The sequence below is a fragment of the Ailuropoda melanoleuca genome, chromosome 8 (assembly GCF_002007445.2).
Source record: "Ailuropoda melanoleuca isolate Jingjing chromosome 8, ASM200744v2, whole genome shotgun sequence".
Lineage (NCBI taxonomy): Eukaryota > Metazoa > Chordata > Mammalia > Carnivora > Ursidae > Ailuropoda > Ailuropoda melanoleuca.
Window position 1 is genome coordinate 8,554,181 of NC_048225.1, and position 19,293 is coordinate 8,573,473.

At 40.7% G+C, this 19,293-nt stretch overlaps 3 protein-coding genes across 7 annotated transcripts; 1 reads left to right on the plus strand and 2 right to left on the minus strand.

Moving 5' to 3' along the window:
- Positions 1 to 633: 633 nt before the first annotated feature.
- Positions 634 to 7,724, minus strand: PIH1D2 (PIH1 domain containing 2). Its single transcript, XM_019801655.2, has 6 exons — positions 7,586 to 7,724; positions 6,625 to 6,843; positions 5,913 to 6,036; positions 5,289 to 5,534; positions 4,011 to 4,270; positions 634 to 2,168 (listed from the first exon to the last, which is right to left on the minus strand). The coding sequence occupies exons 2-6, from the start codon at positions 6,799 to 6,801 to the stop codon at positions 2,034 to 2,036; spliced, it is 942 nt and encodes a 313-aa protein (XP_019657214.2). The 5' UTR covers positions 6,802 to 6,843; positions 7,586 to 7,724; the 3' UTR covers positions 634 to 2,033.
- A 114-nt stretch (positions 7,725 to 7,838) lies between these two features.
- Positions 7,839 to 15,874, plus strand: NKAPD1 (NKAP domain containing 1). Of its 4 annotated transcripts, XM_002921089.4 has the most exons (7): positions 7,869 to 7,974; positions 8,511 to 8,540; positions 9,148 to 9,224; positions 10,242 to 10,342; positions 11,847 to 11,996; positions 13,289 to 13,342; positions 14,210 to 15,874. In XM_002921089.4, exons 3-7 carry the CDS (start codon positions 9,156 to 9,158, stop codon positions 14,715 to 14,717), a joined length of 882 nt encoding a protein of 293 aa, XP_002921135.1. In that variant the 5' UTR covers positions 7,869 to 7,974; positions 8,511 to 8,540; positions 9,148 to 9,155; the 3' UTR covers positions 14,718 to 15,874. The 4 variants fall into 4 exon arrangements, with proteins under 4 accessions (XP_019657212.1, XP_002921135.1, XP_011225625.1 ...); XM_019801653.2 differs by lacking the exon at positions 8,511 to 8,540 and having other exon boundaries at positions 7,839 to 7,974; XM_011227323.3 differs by lacking the exon at positions 7,869 to 7,974 and having other exon boundaries at positions 8,078 to 8,540; positions 14,213 to 15,874.
- A 1,153-nt stretch (positions 15,875 to 17,027) lies between these two features.
- Positions 17,028 to 19,240, minus strand: TIMM8B (translocase of inner mitochondrial membrane 8 homolog B). Of its 2 annotated transcripts, none has more exons than XM_002921087.4 (2): positions 19,112 to 19,240; positions 17,028 to 17,423 (listed from the first exon to the last, which is right to left on the minus strand). In XM_002921087.4, the coding sequence occupies exons 1-2, from the start codon at positions 19,193 to 19,195 to the stop codon at positions 17,256 to 17,258; spliced, it is 252 nt and encodes an 83-aa protein (XP_002921133.2). In that variant the 5' UTR covers positions 19,196 to 19,240; the 3' UTR covers positions 17,028 to 17,255. The 2 variants fall into 2 exon arrangements, with proteins under 2 accessions (XP_002921133.2, XP_019657210.2); XM_019801651.2 differs by having other exon boundaries at positions 19,076 to 19,222.
- Between the last annotated feature and the right edge of the window lie 53 nt (positions 19,241 to 19,293).

Sequence of the window (19,293 nt, forward strand, 5' to 3'; positions counted from 1 at the left end):
GATTTTTACACCAACCCTGAGGTTTGTAAGTGAAGTTACGGTATCCCAAGGCATGGTCTGAGAAAGGAGTTCACTAGCCTGAGAGATCATATGAATGTGTTGCAAGCATTCCTCCTCACCTAGTAATGCCCAAACCCTGGAATACATGGGAAAATAATCACTATTGATAATAATGTAAAATCAAGTTTGTAGGGGCACCTGGGTGGCTCAGTCGGTTGAGTGTCTGACTCTTGGTTTCAGCTCAGGTCATGACCTCCAAGTGGTGAGACTTAGCCCCGCACCGGGGTGTTTGTTTGCTTCTCCTCTCCCTCTGCCCTTTCCCCCACTCACACACACACACTCTCAAATAAATCTTTAAATAAATAAATAAAACCAAGCTTGTAGAAAAATTGAGTCTCTAAATCAAGGATAATTAATGTCCATCTCAATTTCCAGTTTCAAGGAAAAAAATCTTGGTAAGATTCAGATTAAACTATTCCACAGTTACTAATGTTCTTCCTGGGCAAAGTTTTGCATTTTTGGGGAGAGGGAGGAGAAGGAGAAGTTTTTATGAATATAAAAATCCATTGAAATAAGTAAAATATTTTGGAAAATAACAAGGATGTAAATTTAAAATGAAGCATGCTAGATCTTGATAAGCATTTTGCTAATGAGTACACAAACGCATAGCTGCTGACAAAAGTAACACCCAAGTGCAGAAAGTGCCAGAGCAGAGATTCAACCAGTTCTATGTGGTTAGGTATGGGGTTTCTAGGACAAGTATTGACAGTGATTTTGTAGAAGAGAAGGTAAGGTGAAAGCATTCCAAGTTTTTTTGAGGGATGAGAATATAATAGGTGTATTAACTTTAGGACATGATACAGTTCTAGAACATTTTCAGATGGTAAATTATCCTATTGCTGGGAGAACGCAAATCCAGACCAGGCTTAAGAAAATGATACTTGTCTTTAAATATCACATATCAATTGTTTTATTCTATATACTGTATTAGTTAAATTAATAAGGACTTTAAAGACCTTATGTTGAACTAGAAGCTATTACAAGGAAGCTGTACTAAATCTAGGAAAGATGATTAAGGATGTTTAAAGTTTGATGTGAACATCAAAGTTAATACCTTTGAATGGAAGTTGATAAATACGTCACTTCTTTTTAAAATTATTTTCATAGGAGAAAGGCACTTGTCCCAAAGTCACATTCTTTTTCTTACGGTTAGATGTATTTTGCATCTTCTGTACAATAACATCCTGTTATTGTTACTGCATCATTGTATCCAGTCCACAGACAAGTCCAGATTCGTTATTAAAAAATCTGTCTGGGTAGCTTGGACTCTTCCCATTGGAACTGTTTTACAGAAGTATAGAGGTTCATAGAAGCAGAAATTTGTATATTACTACATTGGTCCTGTAACTTTATAGCTGGAGGAAACTTCGACTGCTTCAGTTCTTCTTGGTAATAGAAAATTTACACAGTCTGGGATTTATTTCTGATGCAAAAATTTGCTAGAGACACCAAGTAAACCAGAATTTCAACCAGTAAACCAAGAATTTTCACAATTTAGGGGTGCCTGGGTGGCTCAGTTGTTGTGTCTGCCTTCGGCTCAGGCCATGAGCCCCCACCCAGTGGGAAGCCTGCTTCTCCCTCTCCCACTCCCCTTGCTTATGTTTTCTCTCTCGCTGTCTCTCTGTGTCAAATAAATAAAAATCTTAAAAATTTTTTTCCCCACAATTTACTTGGAAACAGAATTTTCCCAAATGACAAATTTGTTACTTTAAGATCATTAGAAATAGCTTCAAAACAAGTATATCATGGTAATACCGTTTTAAAAGTTTCTGCTTCTAGCCAAGTTTGAGAAGGAGAGTTAAAAAAAAAAAAAAAGATTGATGAGAAGTTGATGAGAAAACCTCATTCCTTCAAAAAGAACTCTTAGAAAATACTAGTGTTTAAGGTAAACCACTACCTCTTCACCCATAATGAAGGTCCTATCATTCACAGGCCTTTAGCACTGAAAACCCAAAGCAGATGATGCTCTTGACTTACACCAATGGCATTGTGATGATTAATGTAGCTTTCTCTTTGATAAATTTGGCTGTAGTCATTTCAGTATCCACAGATTCTGGAAGATTCAGATGTAATCTGTACTTCTCAGAGACCTCAATCAATAAGTCATCCTAAGAATAAAAAACCAAAGTATTTTAAAAGATGAAATTAGTAAGTATTTCCTGGTTAAAATATGTGTTACTGGATTATTCCCAGTTATTCACTCCTTTCCCGTAAGAGGAGGATCTCTTTGCCTCACAATGAGCTGTACAGTTGCTGTTGTAACTCCCTGAGGTTTTGAGGTTTTTTGTTACTGCTGCTCAATACATCAAAAGTTAACTGATACAGTGCCATAAATTGGGTGTCGCCATCCTAGATTATGTGGCATTGACTTTGTGGCTGACCAGCAAACAGTGAGGAAAATGTACTGGCAATAGGAAAAATGGTGATCCATGTTTTATAGTGATAAAGCCCTCAGTCAAACCAGCACAGTAATTTTAAAGACCTGTGACTGTACCGCGTTAATTTGTGGCTTTAGGTAAAGAAGTGTGAAAACAATGTTGGTAACATGCATTATTTCTGTTGGCTACATTTAATAAGCTACTATAAAAAGAGATGAGCTTAGAAAAGAATTTCCCAGTTTGCAAGTAGGATTAAAAGAATATACAAAGCCCAGAAATTCTAAGATTTCAGGACAGAGAAATGGAACTAATTTTTATTTTAAACCGGTAAAAAATAAAATTGAGAATTTATTTCTTAGCAACAAAGACTGATTAAGACAGCCTAGAAGTGAAGATTGAATCACACGTCATATTCTTTGTTAAAACCTCTAACTGGATTAAGGTGGAGCTCAGTTAATCCTTACATTTGGCTCAAATGACAGTAATTAAGCAAAAAAAGACAGGCCATTGAAAAACGGACATGTCTAATAAAGAATTGTGGGGTGTGGCACTGATTGGAATTGAAGAAATAAAATGCTACCAGCCTAGACTGAAACATTTAAAATGATCTTTGGACCCCCAACATTCCAATAGCCTGTAACAGGGTGAGTAAACTGCTCAGCACATAAGGATGGCATATTCTCCAATGTTCTTTTCTCATGTGGCCAGTGTGGGTAAAAGGGAAACACCACCCAAAAAAATGCAGCTGAAAGTCATGGAAAACAATGGAACTAGGGGGCTAGGTAACCAAGGAATCTTGTAATGGGACCTAACCAATAACTCCCTCTACTTCTAGGAAAGGGACCCTCACAATATCTGCCTACTAGGATTTCAGAATTACGGTGCCCAATAGCTGCTGTGTGCCTCCTGTTTTCCCCATTTCCAAACTGCGACTTGTTAACTTATGGTTATCCCCTCTCCATTCCACATTGTATGGTGCATGTGGCTATGGCAGTAGATTACTTGTCTTTGTAGTCCATAGATCTGTGATTCAAGAGGAGAATGCAGTTTACAATGGCAAAATCCTGTATTTTAGAGTCTGATACTGGGATTGGAGATGCCTTTCTTGGGGAAAGGAGCAAATATTTGTGACCTTGAGAGTGGACTGTGATAAATTGTAGGACTTTTGCCAATTTTTTGCTCTTCTTCTGTTAAAGGATTATACATCTTTGCCATTTGAATTCCTGTGACTACCTGTGAGAATATTCTTCCCAGCCTAGCTGATGTAGGATTTGGCCTTGTGCCTTACCTTTGGCCAATAGAATGAGAGTAAAAGTGATATATACTATGCCTGAGAGAAGGTTGTAGGATCCAATGCATGGCTTGACCATTTCCATAAGAATGGCATATCTCAGATGGGAATTACTCCTTCACCTGTATCTTGAAATGTGCAAGACTCCTGGAACAGAGGCCTACCTGACATACAACCTGAGCAAATTGCTATAAACCACCGAGACTGTGGAGTTTGTTACTATAGCATAATACAGTAAATGTTGACTAATACAAATTTATAGTATTACCTGTTCGACTTACCTCAGAAACACTAAGTTCACAGAGAGATACTGAATTAATACCAGGTAATTCAACTTTTATTTCAATTTCCAGAGGTTTCTCATTCTGGTCAGCCACAATTTTTAATTCATAGGCTGGTTCCTTCATCTCTACCTGGATCTCTGTACTGGAAATCTCCTCAATCAGACACCTTGTTTTGCTTGAAACTTCACCTTTTGGCAATAAAAGCTGAAAGTGATCTGGATTGCTCGCAGTACTACTTATCTGTTCAAGGGTTAGTTCTTATGGGAGAAAAGGCCGGGGGGAGGGGTGGAGATGAAATAACAAAATTAATCAACAACATAAAATACTATCAGGCTATGAACTGTAATATATGTGGCATTAGCCAAAATGGCAGATAAAGCTGAAGCTAATTTAGTTTGGGAATCTTAAAAGAATCTTTTTTTTTTTTTTTTAAGATTTTATTTATTTATTTGACAGAGAGAGACAGCCAGCGAGAGAGAGAACACAAGCAGGGGGAGTGGGAGAGGAAGAAGCAGGCTCCCAGCGGAGGAACCTGACGCGGGGCTCCATCCCAGATCTCCCGGACCACACCCTGAGCCCAAGGCAGACGCTCAACGACTGAGCTACCCAGGCGCCCCAGAATCTTAATCTTAAACCTGGGGCACCTGGGTGGCTCAGTCAGGTTAAGTGTCTGACTCTTGATTTAAGTTCAGGTAATGACCTCAGGGTTGTGAGATGGAGCCCCGAGTTGGGCTCTGTGCTTAGCAGGGAGTTTGCTTGAGCGTGTCTCTCTCTCTCTCTGCCCCTGCCCCCCCAGCCCCCCCTGCACTCTCTCTCAAATAAATAAATAAAATATTTTTAAAAAATAAAATCTTAAAAAAATAATCTTAAACCAAGAACTTGGTTAAAAAGTTTGCAGTATTTAGGGGCGCCTGGGTGGCTCAGTTGTTAAGCGTCTGCCTTTGGCTCAGGGCGTGATCCCAGAGTCCTGGGATTGAGTCCCATATCGGGCTCCTCCACTGGGAGCCTGTTTCTTCCTTTCCCACACCCCCTGCTTGTGTTCGCTCTCTTGCTGGCTGACTCTCTCTGTGTCAAATAAATAAAATCTTAAAAAAAAAAGTTTGCAGGATTTAAAAATCTTTAAGGACATGTTAATATTTCTAATATCTAATCTTTATATTTTTCTATTTTAACTTTCTCATCTTTTAAAATCAAGATTTTTGGTTTGCAAAATGTACAGAGGATGCAAAACAATTTTAAATCAGTTAAGTTTTCCATTTACAGTCAATAACTTACCCTTTCTCATTTTCTCTCTTAAATTTGTGGGGTCAGCTTGCATTCCCATCAGATTTTGTTTCATCCTTTGAATGCTTCCTTTTATTCTAAATTTAGTGATACTGTAAAAGTGTGAGAGAGTGAATTGGAATTGTTCCTCAATGCATTTCATGGCCATCCGTATTAATTGATCTTTTTTCACTTGGTCCTTTTCTGCCGCCTGGAGAACATCAGGATTGTAGGCAACATCGATGACTGTATAAACATCTGTGTGTGTAATTCAGAGGATGTGAAATGAAGACGAGCTGTTTCACTAATGATATTGTCAGGTAATATATTAAGTTATAATCCTGGATAAAGCTAGAAAACATAAATTCTATTCCTGTATTTTTCAGAGGTAATCACAATGGTGCTGAATACACAAATCTCCAATTAGGGCATTTCTTGGCATTTTATATGGGTTACTATTAGAAAAACTGAATAGCATTCAATTCATATAAATAAATGTATGCTTATTAGTTATTAACTACATTATAACCAAATAAAATATTTTACTTGTAATGCCTTTTACCAAATAAAATCTGATCCATGCTTATTCCCAATAAAGTTTTTAAAATGTGCTTTCTCTCACTTAATTCTATGTACCTGATGTTTCAGACATATCTTCTGGTCTGCCAACACTTAGAGGTACTGGATGAGTGGTTGACTGGGGAGCTGGGATCCTTTTCCACTGACACAGGTTAATAAAAAGTACTTTTTCCTCTGGTTTCTAAAAAGCAAATAGTTTTGCATATCTCAAAACCTAGGTTTTTTTCATTTTTAAATAATATCCTAAGGGTAACACATCACAGAATTTAAAGAATGAGAATTTTAGTCTCCAAGTAAGCCAATCCATGCATTAAAACTGTGTTTGAAAATTGTACTGTCACCTGATTTCCTCCAAGCTACTGACTTCATCAAGAGTCAGTTGCTGCTTCCAGAGGAACTGGGAGGAAGGGGCACTAATCTAAGCAGCTACTCCGGGTGAATATGCCCCTATTTTACCACTTCCTTACCTCCCAGCCAAGATAAGTTCTTTTTATTTGAAAGACCTCCAATTCTACGAGTATCTGTTAAATCAGTACTTTACTTTTTTTATTCTAGTAGAAAATGACTTTGAGATCTCCAAAATATATCAAATGTGAATTTCCCATTCTTACTCCTTCAACATAATCTTCACATTGTTTCACACTTCCTTTAGAATGGCAGTTCCCCTCAAGTTTTCTTAAATAGCAATAGCTAAAGGTAAGTGATTATCTGATTTTTCCAGGATTCTTTCACTCAAGACCTCCCATCCCTCTGTACCACCGCTACATACCAGGATCCTGGTTTGTAGACACATCTGTGGTTCTGGGGCAGCACAGAGCTGCTTCCCTTCTTTCAGCTGCTGTTGAATGAACTTCTCATAGCTCTCAGGATTACTTTCAGCCAGATCATCTAGGAGGTTCCAGAACTGAGTAACTTGGGTGAGCAGACCCTTTGAGGAAGACTCCATGATTGAGGTAAACAGGCCTCTTGTGTCTGTGGAAAGATAGGACTTGGGGGAGGGGCGGGGAAGTCTGTGTAACTAATGATTCATTTCTTCTTTTGGAGGGGGAGTAACAAACAGGTCAGGAATTGTTTTGGTGGAGTTAGCACCTATGTCTAAAAGACTGTGGCTTGGCACCACTTTTCTTTACCTTATTCTCTAATTATCTAGTCCCCCTTCTTAAGTTCTCAAGTTGTCCTCTTAGACAAGTCCTCACCTCTGCCTAGACTCTCACCAGCACTGAGGGTAGTCTGTTAAAGTCTGTACCCGGTGACCAATTCTCTTGTTCCAATACCCGGGTATTGGCTGATTGGTGCCTCACCAGTCCTGAAATTGCCAGAGAGCCAAAGGAGACTTCCTCATAGCTTAGTAGTTAAAAGTATGGATTCTGGGTCCAGAATGCCTAGATCCCAATCTTTATCATGTACTAGGTGTGGGACCTTGAGCAATGAAGTTATATATCAGTTTATTCTCCTCAAAGTGAAGACGATAATATCTATCTCGTAGGGTTATTGTGAGAATTAAGTATGCTGATACAGAGGGGTTGAGACACTTCGTATACACTATGAGAATAATAATATCATCTGCGTCTAGAGATAACCTTCCTCTCACTCCTCTCCCACTGGAGAGACGTCCCATAGCAGCCACAGAATGAGGAAAAGAGGTTTGAGTTCCCCGAATACTATATTAGGGTTAAACTAAACGGGAAGCTTAACTAAAGTACAATCATCCCAGAGGTCGGCGAACCCACCTCTTCTCTCGGTTCCGTGACAAACCGCTATGCCTGTCACCTGGGTAACCGGACCGGGTACAACATCTAATTGGGTCCGGGAAGCTGCAGGAAGAAAGGATTTTTACATCCAGTTCCGGAATCTTCCCCTTCTGGTGTTGGGTTTGCTTTTCAGCTGAGGCCAACCCACTTCTTTTCCAGGAAGGCGCCCGCCTCCTTTCCGCACCTTTCGATCTCTAGAGGATGCTGGAAACTCTCCCCGTGGGAGTCTCTGGGTCTCCTGTAGGTGGGAAGAGTTTCTCCGGAGCACGACTTCCGGCCTGAAAGGGAAGCCCGCTCCCTTGTCTCCCAGACCGATTCCTCCCCCCCACCCTCCCCCCCATCCCCGCCACGCGAGGCTGCGGCGCACGGTATGGGTGTGTTTGTGTGTGTTTGTATGGGGAGGGCATTTGAAGGGAAGGTTACCGGGAGCTCCGTGGCCGCTGGGGGGCAGGGATCCCGGTGACAGACGGGGGTATTTTCTCTTACACTTGGAAGCCTCACCCCCGCCCCCCCCCCCCCGGTTCGGGCACTCTGGGTATTTCTTGGGGCCCTGTCGAGGGTTGTACCCGTCCAAAGCGTCCCCATTCCTTTCGGGAGAGCGAAGCCCAACCCTCGGGTCCGTCCCAGAGGAACGTGAGCGGGGCATGCCCGCGTCAAGCCGGCCGGCCGGATTCCGCGCCGGCGCAGCCTCCGGCCTCGGTCGGGAAAGAGATCTTCCTGTCGGTGTGGGCTGGGGGAAAGGCAGCCGTGGCCTGGGCCACGGGTGAGGGCAGAATAACCGGTGGGAAGGCTGCATTTTCACGAAGGACTCGGGTGAAGCTGAGAGCTGCCTTTGAGCCCTGACTCCTTGGCTTCCTGGGTCGGAGGAGATCTTGTAATGGAGTGGTTCTTCGTCTCACACTAGCAAGATGCCTGATTTCCTCAGGACCGAGGGGTGAGTGAGCGGTGGGGTGGTTGCACAAAACCACTGCTGCTACACGCTGAATATCCTTGTCATCTATTTTTGGAGGCTTCTGTAAAAAATAGAAAGTAAAATTCCCCTGAATGGAGAAATTTAGGGCGTCTCTGCATTTGATGTCAAATGCTGACATTTGTGGTCCCTGACATTGTCAGATCCAGGTATTTGCTTCATCACAAACTAATTTTGAGATTCAAAAGTTGATTTTTGATCTGAACCTTGTTTGCCTTGGGCTCTCTGGCCTGGGGAAACTTAAGGCTTAAGGGAATTTCATCCACAAAGTAGAAATGAAGATACTTGCCTCATATAAAACATGAGGTTGTTTTGAGGATTAAATAAAATGGTGCTCTTGAAGGCACTTAATTCTGTGCAGTTTGAAAGAACTTGGATGTCCACTATCTTACTGTACATTGTGGTCAGGCATTTTCCCCTTTTAAGGGAGAAGGGAAACGACCCCTCAGGACCTCTGACTTCTTGTTCAGTGATCTTTCCTTTACTTCATGCTTCTTTATAACACTGTAATAAAAGATAAGGTAATAAAGGAAATTATTATTATTAAATGTTATTTATTGATTTATTTTAGATTGAAGAATGTCCCGTGTTCCATTGGGGAAAGTCCTCCTGAGGAATGTCATCCGGCACACAGATGCTCACAATAAGGTGAGAGGTACAATCTGGTTATTCCTCAACATTTATTGGAGGCATACAGTGTGCCAAGCATGATTTTGGTAGTTTGGAGATACAAAGATGAATAAAATAGATAATTACAATCAATTTGATAAGTACTATAATAGAGACATATACAAGGTACTTCAGTGCACTGAGGAAGGAACAGTGAAATCTGCCTTGAGAAATTAGGAAAGGCTTCACAGAATGCGTGGTATTTGAGCTGCTATCTTTGAACTAGTTCTTGATGAACAGGTTCAATTTACCAGGTGTAAAAGATCATTCCAGACAGAACATCATGTACTCCCAGGGCAACAAAGAAAAGCATGAAGCACTTGGGGTGTGGCAAGAAAGCCTGGGCATCTGGAAAGCAGGGAATGTTGGGGGGTGGGTAGTGACAGAAGATGAAGCTCAAGTGGTAAATTAGAATTGGATTGTGATGCTTGGAGATTCGACTTTATCCTCTAAACGGTAAAGAAGTTATCAGATGTTTTTAAGTAGGGCATGATATGATTGTATTTATATTTTAGAAAGATGTTTTGTTAGCTGGGAGGGGATGATAGATCAGATGGAAGGAAACAGGAGAGACACCAGTTAGGCAGTTGCAGTGCTCCAGGTGATGGATGATGAGGAGTTCACATGGAAACAGTGACAGTAGGGATGAAGATGAGGAATTTAGGAGATAGAATCCAAAGGATTTGGTGACTAATTTAAACATAAAGGGTTATCTTTTGTTAATTGCAGCATAGTTGCAAAATTAATAAGGTGATAAGAGAGTCTATGCAGGGTTAAAGAGTTCTATTGCTGCAGAATTCTACATATTTGAGATTCACTGGGTCGGATTATTTAGCCATTTTAGAGAATCCTGAATTTGTTTCCCAGGTTCCTGATTATAATGCAGTCTGTAGTCTGTAATACAAAAATTAATGCAGGGTATATTGTCAGTTAGTTTTCTGTGATATAAAATATTGTTTTTAGTAATTATGTTTCTTTTCTTTTAAAAAAATCTAGATTCAGGAGGAATCAGATATGTGGAAAATAAGAGAACTGGAGAAACAGATGGAAGATGCTTACCGGGGGACCAAAAGGAAAATGTTACCCAGTAGTTCAAGGTGAAGTTGGAGCTCTAAGAACCAAAATAATTCAGATCTTGTTCACAACCGTCAACTTTCATTTAAAAGCATTTTAGTGTGCTAAAAGTAGATGAGTTCAGTTCTGTGAATCTTTAAGTCTTCCTTCCTTCGTAAATCTAGACCCAAGCATAAAGGTAATGGCTATGATGCATATGGCTTAACTCTTAGTATTTATTTGCAGTGGGGAATTTAAAAATTCTACCTTGAACAACTTTAAGGATTCTGTGTATTTTGACCTTGTCTGGTGTCTTGTAAGATTTTCTGTTGCTATCTTATGGTCACTTAGCTATCATTTACTCCTTTTCCCTATTAGTCTTTGATTCTCTCTCAGCCTTTTCTTTAGCCCATCTGCTTCCTGTGTTCACCAAGTCACACAGCTTTTCACGTTACCTTTTTAATAATTTCAGTGTGAATATGCAGGATTATGCAAGCTTAGTTGTCTTGTTTGTGGAGGTATAGTAGTATCTGAGTATTGAGAACATTTCTTGGGCTTCATATGCCTGTTAGTGTAGAGCTATGTGTATGAAAAATGACTGTAGTAATAATGCCGATTTCTAAAGTCACCCAGGGAAATAATTAATAGTGAGATACTTAGAGTGAGTGTGCCTGTGTAGTACTCAGGCTTTGGAGTGTGATTGACTGTATGTGTGAAGGGCTTTAGACAAGAAAGTGTTCAGGGTATCCAAGGTAAAGAAGGCAGAGTCTCAATATAAAAATAAATATCTTTGCAGTCTGTTTTCTTGCTGAAGATGGTCCTTTGAGAATTTAGAAGTAAAGTTAGTGCAGATGATAATTTGTCTTCTATTGGTTGTTCAATTCCAAGTGGCATTTCCAGGAACAAAATGTTGTTTTTAGTGTGAATTATTGATACCTGTCATGGTCTAATAAATCTTTAAAACATAATCTTTGTAGGGGCAGGGATTCTGATTGTCTCATTCCCTGCAGCTTGAACGGCACCTAGCATATAGGAGGCCCTTAAACATTTTTGATAATTGATTAGCTTGCTTAGTGACTTGTTAGTGGACCTTGTAAGCACAGGCTACATCTGTGGTTCTCAACTATTTTTCTACTCCGGCGTGCTCATGGGTTAGGCCTTGCTCCTAATATTACTATGATCTCACTATAGCAGGTTGCTGGTTTTGGGGAAAGGGTGTATGTCCCCAGCTGTGACTATGCTCTGCTTCCCTCTTTGCGTGTCCTCCTGCTTGAGAATCAGTGAGTGAGCTATAGCATTGCCACAGTCCATAAGTCATTTTGTCTGTATTCTGCAATAGGATGGTTAGTAATGGTCATATTTTCACTGGACAATTGTACAGACTTATAGAGAGGAACAGATCATGTCTTTTTACATTTTTTTTTGCAACACTAAATCAGTGGTTTTATTTTCCTCTTAGCTTGTTCAGTGGGTTTTGTGCATGACATTCCATAAAGGAACCTCACAGATTGCTTCTAAATGTAAAAATTCTTCTGTTTTTCCTTATAGCCGGATGCGTAGTGATGGTTTTGATGAAGAAAGTCAAAGAGACTATTGGAGGCCAAAGAATGAAATTTCTGGGGCACTGGAAGATGATTTTCTTAAGGCTAAATCCTGGAATAAGAAGTTATATGATTATGAAGCTAATATGCCAGACAGGTTTGTGACAAAATTTTTGTGACCATTCATAACATTTGGACTAAGAATGTGTACTTTTAAAAATTAATTCTCTCTAGAAAAACTTGCACACAAATGTTCATAGCATAATTATAATGGCCAAAAAGTAAAAACCCAAATGTTTATCAACTGATGAATGGATAAACAAAATCAAGTACAGTAGTCCGCCCTTATTCATGGGGGATATGTTCCAAGACCCCCAGTGGTTACCTAAATCTGTGAATAGTACTGAACCCTATGTATACTGTGTTTTTTCCTGTACATACATACTTATGATAAAGTTAAATTTCTAAATTGGGTACAATAAGCAAGTAACAACTAAAAATAGAACGATTATAACAATATACTGTAATAAAATTTATGTGAATGTCATCTCTCAAATATTTTATTTGTACTGTACTCTTGTGAGGATGTGAGATGATAAAATGCCTACGTGATAAGATGAAGTGAGGTCAATGAGGTAGGCATTTTGATGTAGCATTAGGCTACTCCTGACCTCTGACAATATGACAGAAGGAGGGGGATTTGCTTCCAGAAAGCAAAACTGCAGATAAGGGGGGACTAATGGAATGTTATTTGATGATAAAAGGAATAAAGTACTGATAAGTGCTACCATATGGATGAGCCTTGGAAACAGGTGAAAAAAGCCAGACACAAAGGCCACTTATTATGATTCTGTTTATATGATATGTCCAGAATAGGCAAATCCATAGAGACGGAAATTAAATTTGTGGTTGCCATGGGCTACAGGAGAGGGAGGAATGGAGAGTGACTGCTAAGGGATGGAGTTCCTTTTTGGGTGATGAAAATGTTCTGAAATTAGATAGTGGTGATGGTTGCACAACTCTGAATATACTAAAAGCCACTGAACTGTACACTTTAAAAGGGTGAATTTAATGGTATAGGAATTACACCTTAGTAAAATTGCTATGTAAAAAAAATTTGTTCCATTATGGACAGCATTTTTACAAGTTGTTTTTGGAGAAGTACTTCACAGCTAAAGAGCAGAATAGAAGAGTTCCTTAGTGTTTCTTAAGAATGGCAAGTTCTCTTACAAATGGACAAAAGAATGCTTTGTGTCTGAAATGATAACACGCAGTACAGAAAATGTAGCCAACTAAGTTACTGAGCTTAAGGTGGGGTTGGCTCTACCGTATCTTTATTTTCTGTGTTCTGCGTGGATGTCTGTGTCTGCATGTCTAATTTTTTTTCTAATTTTCAAAAATGTATGCATTGCTTTAATAGTACATGTAATGAAATATGTCATCTTACAGATGGGGTCACAGTGGTTATAAGGAGTTATACCCTGAAGAATTTGAAACAGACAGGTAAGGCAGGTAGGCTTACTGAAAAAAAAAAAAAGCTGGAAGCTCTAAGATTAATTCCAAGTCTGAACTATAAATTGGGTTCCTAATTTTACAAAGGAGATAATGTTTGCCATTAACAATGTAACTAGAAAAATAATAGGCAATTTAATTGGGAGATAACTGGTATTTTGCCTTTTCCTGATTAATACTCTGCATATATATATAGCATTTAGATTTTTATACATAGTATCCATACAGTAACTCAGTTTGGCAGATTAGAATTTTAATCTTCATTTTAAGAAAACAAAATGAGGGGGGCGCCTGGGTGGCACAGCGGTTAAGCATCTGGCCTTCGGCTCAGGGCGTGATCCCGGCGTTCTGGGATCGAGCCCCACATCAGGCTCCTCCGCTATGAGCCTGCTTCTTCCTCTCCCAATACCCCTGCCTGTGTTCCCTCTCTCGCTGGCTGTCTCTATCTCTGTCAAAAAAAAAAAAAAACTTTAAAAAAAAAAAAAAAAAAAAGAAAACAAAATGAGGAAACAAAACTCAGAGTGATAAAGTCTCATAGTGACCCTATGTCAAAGCTCTTAGTTAAAACTCAGATGTTAACCCCAACTTTTTTTTTTTTAAAGATTTTATTTATTTATTTGATAGAGAGAGCATGAACAGGGGGAGGGGCGGAGGTAGAAGCAGACTTCCTGCTGAGCGGGAGCCTGATGTGGGGCTCAATCCCAGGACCCTGAGATCATGACCTGAGCTGAAGGCAGATGCTCAACCAACTGAGCCACTCAGGTGCCCCTAACCCCAACTTCTGTCTAGAATGCAGAATAGTAAAATATAAATACACTTTTTATTTTCTATAGTAAAGCAGTTTTTCTTTTTTATTAGTAGTGATCAGCAGGATATTACCAATGGAAAAAAAACATCTCCCCAAGCAAAATCGTCTACCCATGAGTCTCACAAACACAAGAAGTCAAAGAAATCTCACAAAAAAAAGCAGAAAAAAAAGTCACACAAAAAACAGAAGAAAAGCAAAAAAGAAGCCACAGATATAACAGCAGATTCCTCAAGCGAGTTCTCTGAAGAAACTGGGGCTTCTAGTACCAGGAAAAGGAAACAACCACATAAGCGCAAGAAAAAATCCAGGAAAAAGTCTCTCAAAAAATCTGCTTTATTCTTGGATGGAGAAAGTGACACTTCCCAGTCGGATGATTCCGCATCCAGCAGTTCTGAGGAAGGTGAGGAAAGAGACACTAAGAAAACCAAAAGGAAAAAGAGAGAGAAAAAAGTCCATATCCCTGTAGTTAACAATGAAATACAGGAAAGGACAAACAAACGCACAAATTGGAAAGTGGCTACAGATGAAAGGTCTGCAGAGAGTTCAGAGGATGACTAAATGAGAAGGAGACATTCTCCATTTCCCATCTGACTGGTTACTTACAGCTCTTCCACCTTGGGGTTTTGCCAGTGACTCTGTTGCCCGGCACAGGGGCCCTGAGGTCAGAGCTGTCCTGTGCCATCTATCTACGTTCTGACAGACTTCTTATCTTCTATTTTGGCCTGTTAAACTTGATCCTCTTATTGTTAATAGGGAATCTGGTATTTTGTTATGAAGTTTTCTTGAAGAGATTATTTTTTGCAATTAATCACTTTTAGGGTAGAGTGCATATACAGCAAATTAAAGGACCCAGAAAGCTAAATCCCAATAACGACCTGGGTACACCAATTGGGATGTTGAATTTGGGGAAAGCAAGGGCTGGGATTGGAGGTGGATTGGAACTGGTGCTGTGTAGAATGTTATAAGGGAACATCGTGTTGCTCTGTTTGTATAGCAGGTGCCACAACTTTTTTTGTCTTCAGCCTTGGTGCTTTGATCTTTCTGTATTTTGGCCTCACAGATGTGGTCCGGTTTATTTAATGAGAAAATGAGTATAAGAGCAAAACATTTTTCCTTCATGATAACATCCATAGACAGCTGTTATTATGAGACTAGGGTTTTCTGTCAGATTTCCCTGCTGGACAGGGTCTGTGGCTACACTCAGTATACCCCCTAAACATGGTAATTGGTTTAGTAAATGGTTTTCTACTTCCATTGATGTATATTGCCTAAATGGACTTGTGTTCAAAATTATTTCTTCAGTTGTTTTGGGTAAGTCCTCAACAAAACGGGATAAAATTAGGAATTAGTCATGCTGTCTAATGGTGCTCTGAACAGGATTCAGGGTAGCAACTGCCATTTAAATATTATCTTCCTTGTTCATTTCTAAATCTATTAATGAACTTTAGATTTTCCCTGAAACTAGGTTGAATCAGTTCCAGAATGAAACAGGCTTCTCAGGGATGCACCCACTTCTTCCCAGTCTGCCTTCCGATTAAAGCACCAAGCAGAGACCATATTATTTCCCTTTGCTATATACTGTGATTCCTACTGTTAATTCTGAAGAAACCAAAATATCACGAAAAAAGGCTGGCAGAACACAAGTGAATTTTCTCATTATGACAGAATATCAAGTGACATCATTTTTTTTTTTGGTTGTCACTTCATGGGCTGAGTAGAAAGCTTGAAAACTCAGACTTTTGATCTTGGTTCTGCCACTAATTAGTTATGAGGTCTGGAAAAGGTAAGTTAACCTCCCTGGCCTTACTTTCCCCTTGTGTAATATAGAAATACTTCATGGTAGCATGACAGTGTAAGACACCAGCAATAGAATATAACTGTAACAACATTCCATGAGGTGGTAATATTTTACAGTTCTAACTACTAAATTTGTTCTCCTTACAGAACAGATGTCTAATAAAGTGTTTAGTCTCAAAATACATGGTTGGCTAGAGGTTCCCTATCCCTTGATTATAAGCAGGTGCTACCTTTGGGGATATTTACTTGAAATATCAATACTTTGGTACTCAATTGTCAATGTTCCATGGCATATATTTTTATCTTTGGGATTAGTAGGAGCCCAAGGTGGGGAAAACAGTCTGTAATTTCTACCTCTTAACCTAAAGACAAATTATTTTGTTCTTGGAATCTTTGTTGGAAGGAGTTTTCAGCACGTATTTTCTTTAACATTGTTTCTGTGCTATAAAAGTACTGATTCTAGCACAGACTCAGAAGATGGGCCAGTGGAACAAGGCATCTCCAGGAAGTTGGTTCTACTTTAGTCTTGACCTTCCCTTCCTCCCATACTAGCAGGCCTATTTCTTTCCCAAGAATACACATCTTGCCTGTTTTGTTTTTTGCCATGTTTACTTTTTCTTGGTCATGTATAAGCAATAAAGCTGTTTTCTGTTCTTCACCTTTCTCAACCCCAATTTCTCTCTTTTTTTTTTAAAGATTTTATTTATTTATTTGACAGAGATAGAGACAGTCAGTGAGAGAGGGGACACAAGCAGGGGGAGTGGGAGAGGAAGAAGCAGGCTCCCAGCAGAGGAGCCTGACGTGGGGCTCGATCCCGTAATGCCGGGATCACGCCCTGAGCCGAAGGCAGACGCTTAACTGCTGTGCCACCCAGGCGCCCCCCAATTTCTCTTCTATACCTTAGGCTAAAAAGTCTTCGATGGTTCTTCTAGCCCCCTTAAATATGGCTTAGGATGGCCCTTCAAAACCTAAGATCTCTCGTTTGCACTATGGGTCTTGGAACATACTTCTAGTGTTCCTGCCAATCAGAGATCTCTATATTAAATCCTAAAATGGGATTAAGAAAAAAAAAAGTCACAGAATTCACATTTATTGAATAATTGTTGTGATAAAACATGGAATTTCTGAATTCCAAATAAATAAATTTCATTTTTGAACATTTCATCTGTTACTTTTTAGCACCAATAGGCTTGGTAACAGCCTCAAGTTCACCTGACAACAAGCTGACGACCTTCCCCCACTGGCCCTTCAATCTGCTTAACAATAAGTCCTTTGCTTGTCATTCTCCCAGGGGAAGGCCTACTGCCCTCCTTTCTGTACAATCTGGGCAAACCGACTGGTGATGGCAAGAGTAGTGTCAATGAAGCGGTCCACACAGCTAGAGAGACAATTTTCAGTGCGAGAGTCTAGGCGATTCCCTGGCTTCTCCACACATTTATCCCAGCACAGCTCCATGAAGTGATGCACCTAAGAGGAAAGAAAATTAGTAACCACTGCTGTCTGCATATAGGTCTGTCAACTTTATTTCCTTCCCGTTTTTCTCATTTTCTGTCACCTGACTTAAACCATTCTTCCAATCAACAAACCATGGGCTCTCCTCTTTCCTCACTTCCTAATTTGTCATTAGTATGGCCCAAATCCTTGTTCCTACATTGCGATATTCCTTTATCCTTTCTGTTTCTGTTTTCCTTCTTAGTAATTAAAAATAACTTTCGGGGCGCCTGGGTAGCGCAGTCGTTAAGCGTCTGCCTTCGGCTCAGGGCGTGATCCCGGCATTCCGGGATCGAGTCCCAACATCAGGCTCCTCCGCTAGGAGCCTGCTTCTTCCTCTCCCTCCCCTGCTGTGTTCCCTCTCTCACTGGCTGTCTCTATCTCTGTCTAATAAATAAATAAAATCTTAAAAAAAAAAAAAAAAACTTTATCAAGTCCCCCCTTGCTTAATGCACAATTCCTGTTAGCCAACCCAGCGCGGCCCATTATTTAACCATCAACCTGTTATGCTTCAATGAAGTACATGCACAGCACACTCAATGTGACTTAATATTCCTGGAATGCCCTACCTAAAGATTTTTCCCATTCTTCAAAATAGTTCAAATTGATTGTGTTAAGGCCTTAATCAGACTGTAAATTTTCAGGGAGGGTTAGTATCTTTTAAATTTCCAAGTTGCACCAGTGTAAGCTGGGAAGGTATGGTACCAATTAATTTCCCCCAAACCACTGCTCTCCTGTCATTCCAAACTTATCCCTTACAGACCAGTTCTTGAGTTCTAAACCTTTTTAGGGTCATGGACACATTTGGGAATCCAATGAAGGTTATGGATCCTCTCCATAAAAATGCACATAACAGGTACAGAAAATGTGTTTTTGCTATTTAATCCTCCGCGAACACCAACCCCTCCCCGAGAAGGAGGGGAACTATTTACTAACGGCTTCATTTTGGGAGACAGGGTTTACTAAGTCAGTCAGTACTTTCTGCGGTCCTAAAATATGACTTATCTCCGTTTGAGGCGCGGTTAAGCTATTAGTCACGCTGCTGGTGGTGGTGCTGCTAGTAAGGGACCACGCCGAGTTTCGAACCGTGCCGAAAGGGCTCCAAAACACTTGTTCTAACCTACAGTCCAAATTGACTACTTCATAGCCCACCTTTCTCCATTAACGTTCCACTGCTTTGTCGTTTTCAAATACATGATCGCATATGATCTCTACAGTCCAGTAAGGCAGCAGGAGACTGCAGAACCAAGACCCACAGTGGATGGGTGTCTTGTCTAGTGGCACGCGCGGCCTGTGAGGGGCAGAGGCAGGATCAGAACCAAGACCTTCCGAAGGCCAAGCCCAGACAGCTCGCCGCCAAACTAGGTTCCGGTGCCCTTGCGTCGCCCGAACCTTTCTTCTCTGCTTTGCACTTTCTCTTTCCCCCACGCTGGGTGTGCCTAGCGGGCGCCTGAGCACTACTAGTCACCAGAGTCTGCAGTTTCTTTTCTGGGAAGAACCGGGCGCGGTAGGAGCGAGCGCTGGGCAGTCTCCCCGTGGTGAGGTCGCAGAGCTCTGCTCGTTTTTTCCCAGTGGCTGTCACCACACGGGCTGAGTAAAAAGTCTGAAAACTCAAACCTGTGCCTCACCCTCTTGTCTCTTCCCCCTGGTCCCTGTCCCCGCACCTGGGCAGTGAACTGCGCCTTCTGCTGTTCGGCCGCCACCAGGCGCTGCAACTCCGCTTCGTCGGCTTCACCCAGCTCCGCCATCGTGGGCCTCCAGCTCCGGCCTTCCGACGAGCGTGTACGCGCATGTGCGGCGGGCGCGCGCCAGCTCCCGACTTCCGGTTCACCAGGCCTTTTCCTGC